Source organism: Eubalaena glacialis, chromosome 19 (assembly GCF_028564815.1).
Source record: "Eubalaena glacialis isolate mEubGla1 chromosome 19, mEubGla1.1.hap2.+ XY, whole genome shotgun sequence".
Lineage (NCBI taxonomy): Eukaryota > Metazoa > Chordata > Mammalia > Artiodactyla > Balaenidae > Eubalaena > Eubalaena glacialis.
In genome coordinates this window covers 38293283-38310556 of record NC_083734.1, presented here as the reverse complement: position 1 = coordinate 38310556, position 17274 = coordinate 38293283, and the positions used below count along the sequence as shown (strand labels likewise).

At 41.9% G+C, this 17274-nt stretch overlaps 1 protein-coding gene and 1 non-coding gene across 3 annotated transcripts; both read right to left on the bottom strand.

Moving 5' to 3' along the window:
• Positions 1 to 634: 634 nt before the first annotated feature.
• ATP5MC1 (ATP synthase membrane subunit c locus 1) lies at positions 635 to 3490 on the bottom strand. 2 transcript variants are annotated; one of them, XM_061175320.1, is made up of 5 exons: positions 3396 to 3490; positions 2762 to 2809; positions 1756 to 1833; positions 1173 to 1351; positions 635 to 852 (listed from the first exon to the last, which is right to left on the bottom strand). In XM_061175320.1, the coding sequence occupies exons 2-5, from the start codon at positions 2798 to 2800 to the stop codon at positions 738 to 740; spliced, it is 411 nt and encodes a 136-aa protein (XP_061031303.1). In that variant the 5' UTR covers positions 2801 to 2809; positions 3396 to 3490; the 3' UTR covers positions 635 to 737. The 2 variants fall into 2 exon arrangements, with proteins under 2 accessions (XP_061031303.1, XP_061031304.1); XM_061175321.1 differs by having other exon boundaries at positions 3326 to 3413.
• A 1778-nt stretch (positions 3491 to 5268) lies between these two features.
• LOC133081014 (small nucleolar RNA U89) lies at positions 5269 to 5563 on the bottom strand. Its single transcript, XR_009698689.1, has one exon. It is a non-coding gene; the product is annotated as a small nucleolar RNA U89 (small nucleolar RNA).
• Positions 5564 to 17274: the final 11711 nt, after the last annotated feature.

Here is a 17274-nt window from a genome sequence, read left to right as displayed (position 1 = left end):
TGTCCCTCATCTGCTTTATTCAAGAACATTTAGGCACTCTAAGAAAGGAAATGAAACTTACAGGTGGAGCTAAGTGCAGGCAGATGGAGGCCCACCTCCAACTCTAATGTGCTATACAACTTCTTTGCGACGAAGTTTCCCTATCTGTGCCACCTTAATTGTGTGGCCAAAATGAAAAGAGATGGCACAGCACAGCAGGTAAAGGTTTAGGCTGGCCCGAGTGGGGGGAAATCTCCAATTCTGCCACTTTCCAGCTGTGTGATGATGGACAAGTTATTTTGCTTCTCTAAGGCTCAGTTCCCTCATTTGCAGAACAGGTATAAAAACTGCACTTACAATTCATAGCGTTGCTGAGATGACAAATGCAAAACACTTGGTAAAGAGCTTGGTGCAAATTAAGCCCCTCAAAAATGTTACATATGATTACAGTAAATTTGAAGGGAAAAAAGCACCAATTATCATTAGACAAATCCGTGTTCCCTCCTGTGGGAGATGTTATTACAGTCACGGCAGTGCTACTTCTCAGCCCTGAGGAGTTCCTAATCACCAATGGCTGACCCAATCCCACTTCCTTGTCCCACCTTTCTATGAAGGCCCTCCCCAAGGGCAAAGGACAGAGGCGCAGGCATATGAGTTTAGAGAAACATTGTGTTTAATGGTAAAGCTTAGCACACTCTAGCACCGGGCATGGCCTGGAGTCGAAGCAGCAGGGGTGGACAGGTGACCTCCATGGAGCCTCACATGGCAAAGAGGATGAGGAAGGCGACCATCAAACAGAAGAGTCCCATAGCCTCAGACAGGGCAAAGCCCAGAATGGCATAGGAGAAGAGCTGCTGCTTCAGAGACGGGTTCCTGCCGGGGACAGAGACAGGGAAAGGAAGGGGTGAGGGTATGGGTCATGGGTGGTGGTGGAGGACTCAAGTAGGTTAGGTGAATGGAGAGTGCTGAAACTGGGAGAGGGCTTAGCTTGCATATATCCTGGGGATTGGACAGGCAAGCAGAGTACCAACATGGTAAGTTTAAGTGAGCCAGATTGGAAACTTATATTTAAATTCTGAGAAAACAGGAGGTAGATGAAATCAACACAAAGCTAGAAGGATCTCTTGCTGAGGCTTCCTCCAAATAAGGTGGAATTTACAGTAGAAGATGCTCTAGGCCACCCCACAACTTACCTGGCATAGCCAATGATCAAACTGCCAAACACTGTTCCAATGCCGGCCCCTGAACCAGCCACACCAACTGTGGCAGCCCCAGCACCAATAAACTTGGCCGCTGTGTCAATGTCCCGGGAGACAACACTGGTCTGGAACTCCCGCCTGGCCACCTGGAGTGGGACACTGCTGTAGGAAGGCTAGAAGGAGGGGGAGAGAGAGTGAAGTAGAGAAGGAAAGAGAGGAAGAAGGGAGATAATGAGGCTCAAGGACAGGTGACTGACTCCACCCCTCACCCCACCCACCTGAGCTCGGAAGTTGCCGGCAAGCTCTTAGCAAGCACAGAACGCTCAGACTGCAGAGCGTGCTTGGAATGAGTCTTAGGGTCCGTTTCCAGACAGGACTAGGGAAATTTCGTGGGCTTCGTGAAAACCCAATTTCACTTTTGCAAGTTTCTCACCTACAATGCTCACCTTGGGGTACTTAGAACTATTAAAGCACCACAGATTCTCTGACTCTCCTCCCACTTTGGCCTAAAGGCAACTGAACAAACTTAAAGGAACTTAGTCTGGGGAAATTCTTAAGAGGGCCCAAATTCCTTTACCTGTCCAGATGGGATCTCTGGCCTACTCAGGAAGGAGGCAGACACAGGCCTACTCAGACCCCTGGTACAAGAGCGGATCTATAAAATCAGAAAGACACATTTCTCCAAATCAGGCAAGAAATCAAAACAAAACAAAAAATCCCCCTAACTGCTGAGCTTCAGTCAAAAATGACTACAAATATTATAAATAAAACAAGTCCAAGGTATTTCAAGGTCAATTAATGTATTACTGTTGCTACCAGATATGCCCACACCAGAGACAGCTGTCCTGAGACCCTGGTGTAGTCAGCAGTGGCAACCCTTCCATTTAAAACTGGGTAACAAAGTTCACTTCTATGAGCACAGCCCTTAATCAATATCCCAGAATGGAAAAAAAAAACAAAAAAAAAACCCCACACTAACATCAAACCAAGTACAGGAAGGGTTTGTACCCAGACCACCAAAGGAATCAGAAGGGGAAAATCTTATTTTGCTAAAACTGTAGTCACTGTTACACACCCTGAATGGAGTGAGCCAGTAAGCCTGGTGAGGCTCCTGAAACAGTCACCTAAGCAGAGACTCCTGTAACAAGGCTTTCTTGAACTATTTCAAGAAATATAACGTAGCAGTTGTGAAACTTGGTCGAACATTAGAATCACCTGGGGAGTTCTAAAAAAAAAATACTGATGCATGGATTCCACTCCCATAGGGTGCAGCCTGGGCATCAGGATTTTTAAAAGCTCCCCAGATGATTCCAATGTACAGCCAAGGTTGAAAATCACTGTTTCAATGGGCTAACTATGGCCAAGTCAGACTGGGGGTAAAGGTCAGATCCAGACTCTGACCACATTCCAAAGCCAAGATAGCTTGGTTTACAGGCCCAAATAATCAGGGGTTAACTGCATCCATCCTACTGCTTCGCTAAAGGGGCAACATCATCAGAATGCCAAGCTCCTCTCAGTTCATTCATTAAACACTGATGGTTCCCACACCTGGCGCTACAGAGCACCCGGGAGCCGCAGCTTACCAGAGCAGGAGGAATGAGTAGTGCCCCGGTGGTCTGCATTTTTTCGGTCTGCAGAGGAAAAAAAAAAAAAAAATCCACTGACAGCCTGGTTGTTTGTTTACAGTCGCGACCTTCGGTCGTCCCCTTCCACCCGCCCGTCCCCCCTGGACCACGCTCTTCCTCGAACCATGCCCCAGCTGAGGAGACCATTAGAGGTCAGAGGGACAGCGCAAATTCCCTCTCCACCACTTTCAGCGCGACAGGTCTGCAAAGGAAGGTCACGGAGATCGGAAGTAAAGGAAGGAGGCCCGAGCCCCAGCAGGGAAATGATACCCAAAGAGGATGATCTGCCGGGAAGACTGGGGAGGCAGAAACTAGGCAGGTGCCGTTCAGGGTCCTGCCCATTTCACACAGCAGTCCACGGCCCGCCTCAGCCGGGACAGTAAATTGCTCATTACCGTTGGTAACTAACATTAATTGTTAAGGTTACAGACGGCCATTGCCTTTCTCGGCCCTAGGGGCAAATGCCCCACCACACAACCCAGCCACATCCCTGCCGATTGCTGGCTTTCGGCCCCAGGTCACCTGCACTCCCACTGCCCTGCTGCCCCTGCTCGGAACACAGCGCTCGCCCGGCTCAAGGTGACTGACTCACCTCCGGGCTTTAGCTCGAGAACTCAGCGCTCAGCTCCCCGGCCCACGTGTCCGGGGGTCCCCCCACTCTCATTGGCCGCAATCCCCCCGCGCCCTCATTGGTTAACATCCTCGAGTCCTCCTTTCTTATTGGTCTTCCGCAGCTTCTTCCTCTCTCTCCACAGGAGCTTCGTGGCAGTTCCCGCCTCCGTGCGGGTAAAGGCGGGGTTTTCCTCCGAGATCTGGCTTCCGATTGGCCGATCCCTGAAGTGCTCGATCACAGAGTCGGCTGGACTCAGAGGTTCTATAACCTCCGGCACAAAATGGCGGCCAAGGTGGAAAGCAGCAGAAAAAGGCGTGGGAGAGATGACCGGTCGCCTTACGCAGACAGACACATGACCTTGGACCTTAGCCTTCATTCGAGCGCTCGGGCCCTGAGGCGCGTTGCATGTTGGGATTTGTAGTCGGGTCAGAGGCCCTAAGGGCGGCTGAGATCCCGCGAGACGTTTCTCCCCAGGCTGGGAGAGCAAATGCCTTTGCAGCAACTCCCGCCCTAGTGTTTTGTGGGAGGCATGCTTCCGCCAAGAAGCGTTAAAGGCTACCTGCCTCCATGTAAGTTCGCTAGGGGGTGAGCGCAACTTTGTGGGCCTCTGCCAGTGTTGAGCAGTCATGAACTAGCAACCAGTAGTTTGTTTGCTTGTTTTTTTAAAGTATTTTTGTATTGTAAAAACAACATTCCAAGGACAAAACACTTAACACCCTGATAGAGAAACAAGCAAAGGATGGGAAACAGAAGAAATATAAACTGAAGGGAAGAATCTTAAACTAAACTATAAAAAGAAATAGAAGTTTAAACGCAACTTTTCTCACTAAATCAAAAAGCAGAATTCTTTTTACTAATGTGAGCCAGGCACTTCTGTACTGCTGGTGAGAAGTATGAATTAGAACTTTTCTTGAAAGTGATTTGGTAATGTTTGTTGAAAGGTTTTGAATGGTCCATCGTCTGACTCAGAAATTCTCGAGGAATTGAGAGCCTTTAAACTCTCTATCCTCTTTGACCCAGGAATATCACTCATAGAAATCGGTCTTGAAGAAAAAAATCAGAAATGCAAAGCTTCTCTTCAAAGGATGTACATTACAGAATTTGTTGAAATTGGAAACAAGTAAAAGGTAAACGGTTAAATAAATTGTGATATTTTCACTTGATGAAATAAGCAGACATTGTAAATTTCCTTCCTTCCCCCCCCCCCTTCTTTCTTTCTTTCTTTCTTTTTTTTTTTTCAGCTTAAGTAATAAAAATTTATTAAGAATTCCTGGGATGGTGGTTGTGGCTTCCCAACCTCAAGAGAGGAACAACCAACACTAGGAAATCACTGAGAAATCACACAGTCCCAACACCCCTGGCTAACATAGGGAGGAAAGTCATTCCCCTGAAAATGGGTCAGTTCTCATTATTCCAAGAAGTGCTGGGAGGACAGATGCTGAGGGGACCATCACATGTTGCTGGGGGCAGGGTGGGCGTGTGCTGGACCCCAAACTGGCTCCTCAAAAACCAGGGGAGAAACAGATCCACTTCTTCTCTGGGGGCCGAGTTCTGGGTCACCAGGCTCATTTCTTACCCTTGATGAGGTGGTCACTTCCCTGGGTGTAGGGAAGTGACCTACACTTCATGCTGTAGGTTCAGCATAAGGTTGTCAGCAGTGAGATAGATACGATTCTGTGATGTGGCGATTGTCTTGGAGATGTTCTGTGCTGCCCAGATCTTGTGCAGTTTTGATGTAGCCTGGGTTCTTGCTCAGTGCTTCTCCGAGGTGAGCACAGTGGGTTCAACAAGACGAAGTCTCAATCCCTGACCCCACTCTTACTACCCCCCTCACCCCAGCCATCCTCTGGGCTCTCAGATCCAAGGTTGCATTAAGGTGGCTCGTGCTTAGCCCTACTTTGGTCCCTACCTGTGAACCCTCCCTGCAGGCAGCTGCCAAGAAGAGGAGGCAGCATCAGAAATTGAGGCAAGGCCAGTAAAACCATGTTTCTGGTTTTATGTTTTATACTGAGAAAATTTTCATGATGTAAGACAAATTTTGAAGATTTAAATGCAGAGCTGTATAGCATTGTGAAAAAAATGGAAAAAAGATTAAAAAGAAAATTAAAAAATATTAATAGTTAATTCAGTATGGTGTAATAAGGTTGATTTATATTTTTATGAGTATGTATTAGTTTTTTTTTTTTTTTTTTTTGGTTGTGTTGGGTCTTCGTTGCTGCACGGGCGGGCTTTCTCTAGTTGCAGCGAGCGGGGGCTACTCTTTGTTGCAGTGCGTAGGCTTCTCATTGTGGTGGCTTCTCTTGTTGCAGAGCACGGGCTCTAGGTGTGCGGGCGTCAGTAGTTGTGGCACACGGGCTTAGTTGCTCGGTGGCATGTGGGGTCTTCCCAAACCAGGGACCAAACCTGTGTCCCCTGCATTGGCAGGCGGATTCTTTTTTTTTTTTTTTTTGATCCGACTTCAGCCAGATGTACTTTTATTTATTTAAAAAAATTTTTTTTAATTAATTAATTTAATTTATTTATTTTTGGTTGCATTGGGTCTTTATTGCTGCACGCGGGCTTTCTCTAGTTGTGGTGAGCAGGGGCTACTCTTTGTTGCGGTGCGCGGGCTTCTCATTGCGGTGGCTTGGCTTGTTGCGGAGCACGGGCTCTAGGCATGCGGGATTCAGTAGTTGTGGCGTGCAGGCTCAGTAGTTGTGGCTCACAGGCCTAGTTGCTCCGCAGCATGTGGGATCTTCCCAGACCAGGGCTCGAACCCGTGTCCCCTGCATTGGCAGGCAGATTCTCAACCACTGCGCCACCAGGGAAGCCCTGGCAGGCGGATTCTTAACCACTGCGCCACCAGGGAAGTCCCCTGGCAGGCAGATTCTTAACCACTGTGCCACCAGGGAAGTCCCTGTATAAGATTTATAATAGAAATATATTAACAATTATGCTAATCTGGAAAGTCTGAACTTTGGACTCTTAGAAAAAATATTTTAAGATTGAGATTTAAGATATCCTGCCAGAATGGTACAGTGGAAAGAATGTGGAGTTTTGAAATCACACAGACTTGAGTTCCTATCATGGCTCTATCATATAACTAGATATGTCTGTCTCCGAGCAGATTGCCACATCTCTTTTGGCTTTAGTGTAATAAGCTACCATTTACTGAGGCCTCACCATATGGCAAGCATTGGATTAGGTGCATTCACCTGTTATATGATTTAAGCTTGACAACAGCCTTTTAAGTGGATATTATTATCCCCATTTTACAGATTACCCCCATGTTACAGAGCATCTTTTTTTCCAGTTTGGCATATTTGGTAAGAGGTAAAGTCAGTATGTGGACCCAGGTTGGTCTGGGTCCAAAGTGCTTAACCATTAGCTCTTGAGTCTCCCTAAAACTGGGGAACCTGTAAAACAGGGTTAATACTACTTACCTTATAGAAATATGAGATAAAATAAATGCCAGGCATAGGTTGGTGTTTGGTGAATAGTCCCCGTCTGTTACTACTCTAGGACAAGTTGTATTTTCGTGTGGAAATCCCTAACTTTGTCTACATGTTTTAATTTTTTTTTTCACATCCAGATTTGTCACATAGCTCTACTCATAGCTTAACTTCAACATTGTCAAGTTTATCCTGTGACCTGCTGGAAATCAGGTATTTCAGTGCCATGTTTAGGACATGAATTTTGGAGTTAAATAAGCAGGATTCAAATCCTGGCAATGCCACTTACTGCTGTGTGATTTGGGGCAAGGCTCTTAACCTCTCTAATGCTCTGTCATCATCTATAAAAAGGAGATACCCCTTTTTCAACAGAATTGTTATGAGTAAATGAGATAGTACATGTAGAGGTGCTCCTTTAATTATTGAAGTAAAAAGTACTGGTAAACCAGGGGAGGCTGTGGGAAGTGGAAGGAGGTTAGGAAACCTCAAACCTAGACCTGACATCTTGGGGGTTGTACTAGCTGGCTTGGAGGAGGCCCAAAAACTTCTGTGGGAACTCTGAGAGGATTCCTGAGTAGGCAAAAAAGCTTTTTTTTTTATGGTTACAAAATGATTTATTAGAGATATATTTTCTTATTGAGGTATAGTTGACTTACAATGTGTTAGTTTCAGGTGTACAGCACAGTGATTTGGTTCCATATATATATATATATATATATATATATATATATATATTTGTTCTTTTTCAGATTCTTTTCTCCTATAGATTATTACAAAATATTGGGTATAGTTCCCTGTGCTATACAGTAGGTTCTTGTTGGTTATCTATTTTTGTGTGTATATGTTAATCCCAAACTCCTAATTTATCCCTCCTCCCTACTTTCCCCTTTGGTAACCATAAGTTTGTTTTCTATCTGTGGGTCTCTTTATGCTTTGTAAATAAGTTCATTTGTATGGCAAAAAAGCTTTTCATGAAGGTGGCAAAGGGCAAACTTGTGGATAATAATACCAGCAGGTCCCTCTTTCCAAAGGCATTTCTCACTCCTCAAATCTACCTCTGCCACCCAGAGTCTTATCTCAGATCGTCTCGCTTTTCCTCTTCCTTTTCACTCTTCCTTTAGGAATTCAGTTCAACAAACATTTTTGATCACTTAACAGCTCCAAGCAGTGCACTTGGTGCTGGGGGTACACAGATGAATAGAACCAGTTTCCACACTAAGGAAACTCAGTTAACAAGAAAATAAATAGGCAAATAAATACTAAGAACTAGTATCTTTTTTTTTTTTTTAATTCTCCACTCTTTGATTCTTTTATTTATTTATTTATTTTTGGCTGCGTTGGGTCTTCGTTTCTGTGCAAGGGTTCTCTCTAGTTGTGGCAAGCGGGGGCCACTCTTCATCGCGGTGCACGGGCCTCTCACCATCGTGGCCTTTCTTGTTGCGGAGCACAGGCTCCAGACGTGCAGGCTCAGTAGTTGTGGCTCACGGGCCCAGTTGCTCTGCGGCATGTGGGATCTTCCCAGACCAGGGCTCGAACCCGCGTCCCCCGCATTGGCAGGCAGATTCTCAACCACTGCGCCACCAGGGAAGCCCAGAACTAGTATCTTAATGAGCACTACAAGAAAACTTCCTGCAAAGTACAGAGAAGGGAGGTGGAGAGAACCAAGGAAGAACTTTTTGGAAAAAAAAAATTCTGGGCTGAGCTTTGAGGATAAACGTATGTTAGCTAGATATATCAAGGGAGAGAGTGAGAATGGATGAAGATATTCCAGGCAGAGTGAATGGGATGTAGAAACACAGGAGAGTTGGTGTGGCCAATTTTAGACCAATCAGTCATGGCCATGGGACAGCAGAAATATGACTGTTATATTCCATTTCTGGCAATATGGCCAGACTAAGTATTCTGAAAATCCTCCTGCCACAACACCTAAAAATGCTACATAAATATAGCACACATATTTTAAAATGCATAGCCTTGTTTTTGACAGCTAAAAGAAAGTATATTCTATATTATATCCAAATTACCAATTTCCCACAGTCTGAAAAAAATACCTCCTCTGCCAAATGACCCAGGTGGTGATGATATATTCTGTAACAACAATAGTAACAAATATAAAGGGAGTTTGTTTTTTTTTTGCGGGGGGAGCTTTGGGCATAGATGATTCATGGTGATAAATCCTGGCTTTTAAATGCATAGCTGAGCTCACAAGAAAGTAACGAGAGTCCCTAAGAACCCAAAAGAAAGAGAGAACATAAAATTAGAGCAGTAAACATGTAATATTAAACTGAAGGTGCCATGACTGGGAATATAGTGGGATAGGGAAAGGGGTATCAGTCGCAGAAATTAAGTGGCTTGACTTTTTTTTTTTTTTTAACTTTGGATTGATTTATTTATTTATTTATTTATTTATTTATTTATTTATTTATTTATTTATTTATTTATTTATTTATTTATTTACTTATTTATTTATTTATGGCTGTGTTGGGTCTTCGTTTCTGTGTGAGGGCTTTCTCTACTTGCGGCAAGTGGGGGCCACTCTTCATCGCGGTGCGCGGGCCTCTCATTATCGCGGCTTCTCTTGTTGCGGAGCACAGGCTCCAGACGCGCAGGCTCAGTAATTGTGGCTCACGGGCCTAGTCGCTCCGCGGCATGTGGGATCGTCCCAGACCAGGGCTCGAACCCGTGTGCCCTGCATTGGCAGGCAGATTCTCAACCACTGCGCCACAAGGGAAGGCCAAGTGGCTTGACTTTTAATCGCCCATGGGGACAGAAGGATTTGGGGTCTGTATAAAATAAGGAGTTAAAATAGAAATTTCCAGATAAACCTAAGATCCTCAAAAGGCTACACCCTTTGAAGGGTGGATTTCAAATGTGGACTACCATCCACAGGGAGGTAACGATGAAGCTTGTGTGTGTGTGTTCCTGGCTCTCAGTGGGAAAAGAAAAACAAACAAACAAACAAAAACTTTCCTGAGAATTTATAGTGACAGGACTATGTGTTGGGTTTTGGATTCAAATCTATACCCTGGGTCCAGGAATGTCCAGGCTAAGGAACTGATATTGAAAGCCATTCTAGACAGGGGATGTCCCTGAGATGAAACAATGTAAAACTCCTCTGGACCCATGCAGGATTCTCACAATAACTGAAATGTAATCTCCATAAAGACACAATCCACAATGAGCGAGGATCAGCAAACATAACAAACAGCAAGAATTTCAGATAACACAATATTCAGATTGCAACTCAACTATAAAAGAGGCAGTAAAGTGTAGTGATTAAGAATATGGACTTTAAACCCAGACTGCCAGGCATTCTAGTCAAGGCATTCTACTTACTATCCAGGTGATCTTGGGCAAGTTGACTAAGTTCTCTGTGCCTCCATTTCCTTATACAGGGTTGTTATGAGGATTAAATGAATTAATATTTATAAAGTACCTAGAACAATGCTTGGCACATAGTGTCACAGATGCATTTGTTATTATTTAAAACTAAGTATGTTTACAATGATTAGGGACATAAGAAAAAATCAAGATGGTATAAAAAAGAACTTGCAGCGCACCTAGAGCCCGCGCACCGCAACGAAGAGTAGCCCCCGCTCGCTGCAACTAGAGAAAACCCGTGCGCAGCAACGAAGACCCCACGCAGCCAAAAATAAATAAATAAAAAATAAATAAATACATTAAAACAAAAAAAAAAGAACTTGCAGATTTGAAAAAGAAATGGGGGCGAGAGGGATAAATTAGGAGTTTGGGATTAACATATACACGCTACAATATACATAAAATAGGTAACCAACAAAGACCTACTACTGTATATCATAGGGAACTATACTCAATATTTTATAATAACCTATAAGGGAAAAGAATATATATATATAAAACTGAATCACTGTGCTGTACACCTGAAACTAACGCAACACTGTAAATCAACTATACTTCAGTAAAAAGCAAAAATAAGTAAATAAATAAATGAATAAATAAATAATAAAAAAGAAATGAACAAAGAAAAAGAAATAAATGAAACAAAAAATGAAAAATATAGTACTTGAAGTTAAGAAAAAACTTAATGGATAGGTTAAACAAAAGATTAATGAGAGCTGAAGGAAAAGTTAGCAAACTGGAAAACAGGTCTGAGAAAATTATTCATATTGAAGCACAAAGAAATAAAAGATCAAAAGTATGAAAAGGAGGTTAAGGGCCATGGAGGGCAAAATGAGAGCTAACATCCACCTAATTAGAATATTAGAAGGAGAGAACAGAGAGAATGGGAAATAATAAATATTGAAATATAATGGTTGAGACATTTACAGACTGATGAAAAACATGAGTCCTATAGTTTAGAAATCTCAACAAATCCCAAGTAGGATAGCTATAAAAAAAGAAAAATCCCATTTCCCATTTTAGTCAAACTACAGACCACTCTACAAAAAGAAGATATTAAAAGTTACCACAAAGAAAAACAATTTGTCTACAATAGAAAGTTTCACTGAGAAGGTAATATTTGAAAAAGTCTTGAAAGAGGGGCAATAAGGTATGAGGATATCTGGGGGAAACATATTCCAGGCAGAAAGAACAGCAAGTGCTGTGGCAGAAGAATGATTAACACATTCTAGGAATAGGAATAGACCAGTTTGAATAGAGAGGAGGGAGCAAGAAGGAGTATCCCTGGAGATGTAATCAGAGAGATACTGGTGGTGGGAGAGGAGGGCTTGTAAATGTTAGCTTTGTAAGAATTTTGACTTTTACTCTGAATGAAATGGTGACTCATTAGAGGGTTTTGAGTAGAGGAGTGACATAGTCTGACTTCTGTTTTAAAAGGGTAATTCTGAGAAAATAGTACTGACCAGGATAGGCAGGGACCCCAGTTGGAGGTTATTGTAATAATCTAGATGAGAGATGATGTGGCTTGGACCAAGATGGTAGCAGTGGAAGTGGTAAGAAATGATAGGATTCTGGTTTTATTTTAAAAGTAGAGACAACAGTTGCTATTAATGGATGATGAGAATGAGAGAAAGAGAGCAATTAAGAATGACTCCAAGGTTTCTACCTTGAATAGCTGGAATAATGGAGTTGGCATTAACTGAGATAAGGTTTGACTATGTTTAGAGCAGGATTTTTTTGGGAAAGTGGGATTAGGATTTCAATTTTACCATATTAAGTTTGAGGTGACTGTTATACATTCAAGTGAGGACAAAAAGTAGGCATTTGAATATATGAGTCTGGGGTCCAGGAGAAGTCTGGGCTTGAAATATATTTGGAAGTCATCAGTAAGTAGTTAGCATTTATCACACCTAGACACATCAGAGCCAAACTGTCAAAAGACAAAGACAAAGAGAGAAACTTCAAAGCAGCAAGAGAAAAATGACTGATCATGGACAAGGGAATCCTCAATAAGATTAACAGCTGATTTCTTTTCTTTTTTTTTTTAATTTTTATTTATTTATATTTATTTTTGGCTGTGTTGGGTCTTCGTTTCCGTGCGAGGGCTTTCTCTAGTTGTGGCAAGCGGGGGCCACTCTTCATCGCGGTGCACGGGCCTCCCACCATTGCGGCCTCTCCTGTTGCAGAGCACAAGCTTCAGACGCACAGGCTCAGTAGTTGTGGCTCATGGGTCCAGCTGCTCCGTGGCATGTGGGATCCTCCCAGACCAGGGCCCGAACCCGTTTCCCCCGCACTGGCAGGCAGAATCTCAACCGCTGCGCCACCAGGGAAGCCCCAACAGCTGATTTCTTACCATAAAGTATGGAGGCCAGAAGGTAGTGGGATGACATATTCAAAGTGCTGAAAGAGAGATCCAGTGGTTAGGATTCTGTGCTTTCACTGCCAAGGTGTAGATTCAGTCCTTGGTCGGGGAACTAAGATCTCACAAGCTGCGTGGCATGGCCAAAACAAACAAACAAACAAACCGTGTTAGCCATGAATTCTATATATAGCAAAAATATCCTTCAAAAACCACAGAAGAAATTAAGACATTCCCAGATAAACAAAGACTGAGAAAATTCATTACTAGCAGAATTGCCTACAAGAAATACTAAAGGGAGTCCTTCAGGTTGAAATGATAGGAAACTAGACAGTAATTCAAATCCACATGAAGAAATAAAGAGCATTAGCAAAAGTAAATACACAAGTAAATATAAAAGTATTTTTTAAATTAATTAATTAATTAATTATATTTATTTATTTATGGCTGCGGTGGGTCTTTGTTGCTGCGCGCGGGCTTTCTCTAGCTGCGGTGAGTGGGGGCTACTCTTTGTTGTGGTGTGCGGGCTTCTCATTGTGGTGGCTTCTCTTGTTGCAGAGCACGGGCTCTAGGCACGTGGGCTTCAGTAGTTGTGGCACCCGGGCTCAGTAGTTGTGGCTCGCGGGCTCTAGAGCACAGGCTCAGTAGTTGTGGCGCATGGGCTTAGTTGCTCCACGACATGTGGGATCTTCCCGGACCAGGGCTCCAACCCATGTCCCCTGCATTAGCAGGCGGATTCTTAACCACTGCACCACCAGGGAGCTCCTATAAATGTATTTTTGTTTGTAACTCTTTTCCTCTTTTACCTGATTTAAAAGACAATTACATAAAGCAATAATTTTAAAGTTGTGTTAATGGGGTTTATAATATCTAAAGAGGTAATTTGTATGATAATAATAGTACAAAGGAGAGGGGAGGGAATTAGGCTATACTGGAGTAAAGTTTTTGTATGTTATTGAAATTAAGTCAGTATTAATCTGAACTACATTATTTTAAGCTAAGATGTTAATTGTAATCTCCAGGACAACCATTAAGAAAATAACCTTAAAAAATACTGTAAAAGAGACAACAAGAGAATTCAGATGACATACTAGAAATATCTATATGATGCAAAAGAAGAAATTCACAAATATGTGTAAATTAGACAATATACTCCTAAGAAACCAGTGGGTCAAAGAAGAAACCACAATGGAAATTAGAAACTACTTTGAGATGAATGAAAATGAAAACACAATGTACCAAACTTAATAGGATGCAGCTAAAGCTGTGCTTAGAGGTAAATTTATAGCTGTAAACACCTATATTAAAAAATAAGGAAGGTCTCAAATCAATAACCCAATCTTCCACCTTAAGAAACTAGAAAAAGAAGGGAAAACTAAATCCAGAGCAAGCAGAAGAAAGGAAATAATAAAGATAGTATGGAAATAAAGGAAATAGAGAATAGATGATAGAAAAAAATCAACAAAACTAAAGATTGATTCTTTGGAAAGATTAACAAACCTTCAGGTAGGCTAACCAAGAAAAACAGAAGATAAATTGCTAAAATCAAGGGTGAAAGAGGAAATGTCAGTACTGACCTTACAGAAATAAGATAGATTATAAGGGAATACTGTGAACAATTATATGCCAACACATTAGATAACTTAGATGACATGGACAAATTCTTAGACACAAACTATTATAACTGACTCAAGAAGAAACAGAAAATCTGAACAGACTTATAACAAGTAAAGGGATTGAATTAGTAATAAAAAAAAAATTCCCAAAAGGAAAGCCGAGGCCCAGATGGCTTCACTAGTGAATTCTACCAAACATTTATTTTTAAATTTTTATTTATTTATTTATTTATTTATTTATTTTTGGCTGCATTGGGTCTTCGTTGCTGCACGCGGGCTTTCTCTAGTTGCAGCAAGTGAGGGCTACTCTTCACCGTGGTAGCAGCCTTCTCATTGTGGTGGCTTCTCTTGTTGCGGAGCATGGGATCTAGGCATATGGGCTTCAGTAGTTGTGGCACGCAGGCTCAGTAGTTGTGGTGCACAGGCTTAGTTGCTCCACGGCATGTGGGATCTTCCTGGAGCAGGGATCAAACCTGTGTCCCCTGCATTGGCAGGCGGATTCTTAACCATTGCGCCACCAGGGAAGTCCCTCTACCAAACATTTAATGAAAAACTAACATCAATCCTTAACAAACTCTTACAAAAGATAGAGGAGAAGGGAACACTTCTCAACTCACTCTATGAGACCTGTATTATCCTGTAACCAAAACCAGATATTAACATCACAAGAAAAGGAAACTACAGACCAATATCTTTTATGAACATGATTCAAGGGCCCTCAACAAAATACTATCAAACCAAATGCAGCAACATATAAAAAGGATTATATGTCATGACTGAATGGGAATGTAAGGTTGGTTTAACATACAAAACCATTTAATGCAACACAGCATATTAATAGAATAAAGAACTACATGACCATCTCAATAGATGCAGAAAAAGCATTTGACAACATCCTTTCATGATGAAAATATTTAGTAATCTAGGAATAGAAGGGAACTTCCTCAACTTGATAAAGGCTATCTATTAAAAACCCACAACTAGGACTTCCCTGGTGGTGCAGTGGTTAAGAATCCGCCTGCCAATGCAGGGGACACAGGTTTGATCCCTGGTCCGGGAAGATCCCACATGTCATGGAGCAACTAAGCCTGTGCACCACAACTACTGAGCCTGCGCTCTAGAGCCTGCGAGCCACAACTACTGAGCCCACGCACCTAGAGCCCATGCTCCGCAACAAGAGAAGCCACTTCAGTGAGAAGCCCGCACACTGCAACGAAGAGTAGCCCCCACTTGCCGCAACTAGAGAAAGCCTGTGCACAGCAATGAAGACCCAAAGCAGCCAAATAAACAAATAAATAAATAAATAAATAAAATTAAATAAAATTTAAAAAAAAAGAAAGATCTTGGCCTATTTATTTAAAAAAAAAAAACCCCACAGCTAACATCATACTTAATGGTGAAAGACTGGATGCTTTCCCCTAAGATCAGGAACAAGACAAAGATTTCTGCTTTTACTGCTTCTATTCAACATTGTATTGGAAGGTCTAGCCAATGTACAGAAATTAGAAATGATAAAGAAAGAAAAGATATCCATATTAGAAAAGAAGTAAAACTATATTTGCAGATGACATGATCTTGTATATAGAAATTCCTAAGAAATTCCCCCAAATCTATTAGAACTAATAAGTTCAACAGTGTGGCAGAACCCAAGATCAATACATGAAAGTCAATTGTATTTCCATACACTAGCAGTGAACAACCAGAAATTAAATTAAGAAAACAATTTTAATCACCTGAAACTAACACACATTGTAAATCAACTATATTCCAATAAAAATTTTAAAAAGAAAAAGAAAACAATTTTATTTACAATAGCACCAAAAAGAATAAAATGATCAGGAATAAATTTAGCAAAATAAGTATAACACTTGTACACTAAAAAGTACAAATATTATTGAAAGAAATTAAAGAAGACTTCCCAGGTTCCTGGGCTGGAAGACTTACATTTTTAAAATGACAATACTCCTCAAGTTGATCTACAGATTCAATGCAATCTCTATCAAAATCTCAGCTGGCTTTTTTTTTGCAGAAATTGAAGAGCTGATGCTAAAATGTATGTGAAAATTCAAGGTTCCCAGAACAGTGTAAACAATCTTGAAAAAGAAGAACAAAATCTGAGGACTCATATCTCCCAATTTCAAAACGTTTACAGTAAAAAAAAGAGAAAAGCCCAAGCGCAGCAACGCAGCCAAAAAACAAAAAACAAAACTGCAATGAACTACAACTTTACACTCACTATGATGGCTATACTCAAGAAGACAAATAATAACGAGTGTTGGTGAAGATGTGGAGAAAACAGAGCCCTCATGCACTGCCGGTAGAAATATAAAATGGTGCAGCCACTTTGGAAAATAGTGTGGCAATTTCTGAAAACACAGAATTATCATATGACCTAGCAATTCCAGTTTAGGTATACACCCAGAAATGAAAGAGAAATCAAAATGTGTGTCCATAGAAAAACTTGTACACAAATGTTCATAGCAACTTTATAGCCCCAAACTGGAAACAACCCACATTTCCATCAACTGATGAATGGATAAATGAAATGTGGCATATCCATACAGTGGAATATTATTTGGTCATAAAAAGGAATGAAGTACTGATAAATTTTACAACATGGATGAACCTTGAAAACATTGTGCTGGGAATTCCCTGTTGGAGTGGTTAAGAATCTGCCTTCCAATGCAGGGGACACGGGTTCGATCCCTGGTCGGGGAACTAGGATCCCACATGCCATGGGGCAGCTGAGCCCACGCACCACAACTAGAGAGAACCCCACGCACCGCAACTAGAGAAGGCTGTGCGCTGCAACGAGGATCCCGCGTGCCGCAGCAAAGATCCCGTGTGCTGCAACTAAGACCCAACACAGCCAAATAAATAAATATTAAAAAACCAAACAAAACGAAACGTTATGCTTAGTGACAGAAGCCAGGCACAAAAAGCCACATATTATGTGACTCTGTTTATATGGAATTTGTCCAGAGACAGAATCTGTAGTGGTTGCCAGGTGCTGGGGGGAAGAAGGTGTGACTGCTAAAGGGTATGAGGTTTCTTTCAGAGTGATGAAAATG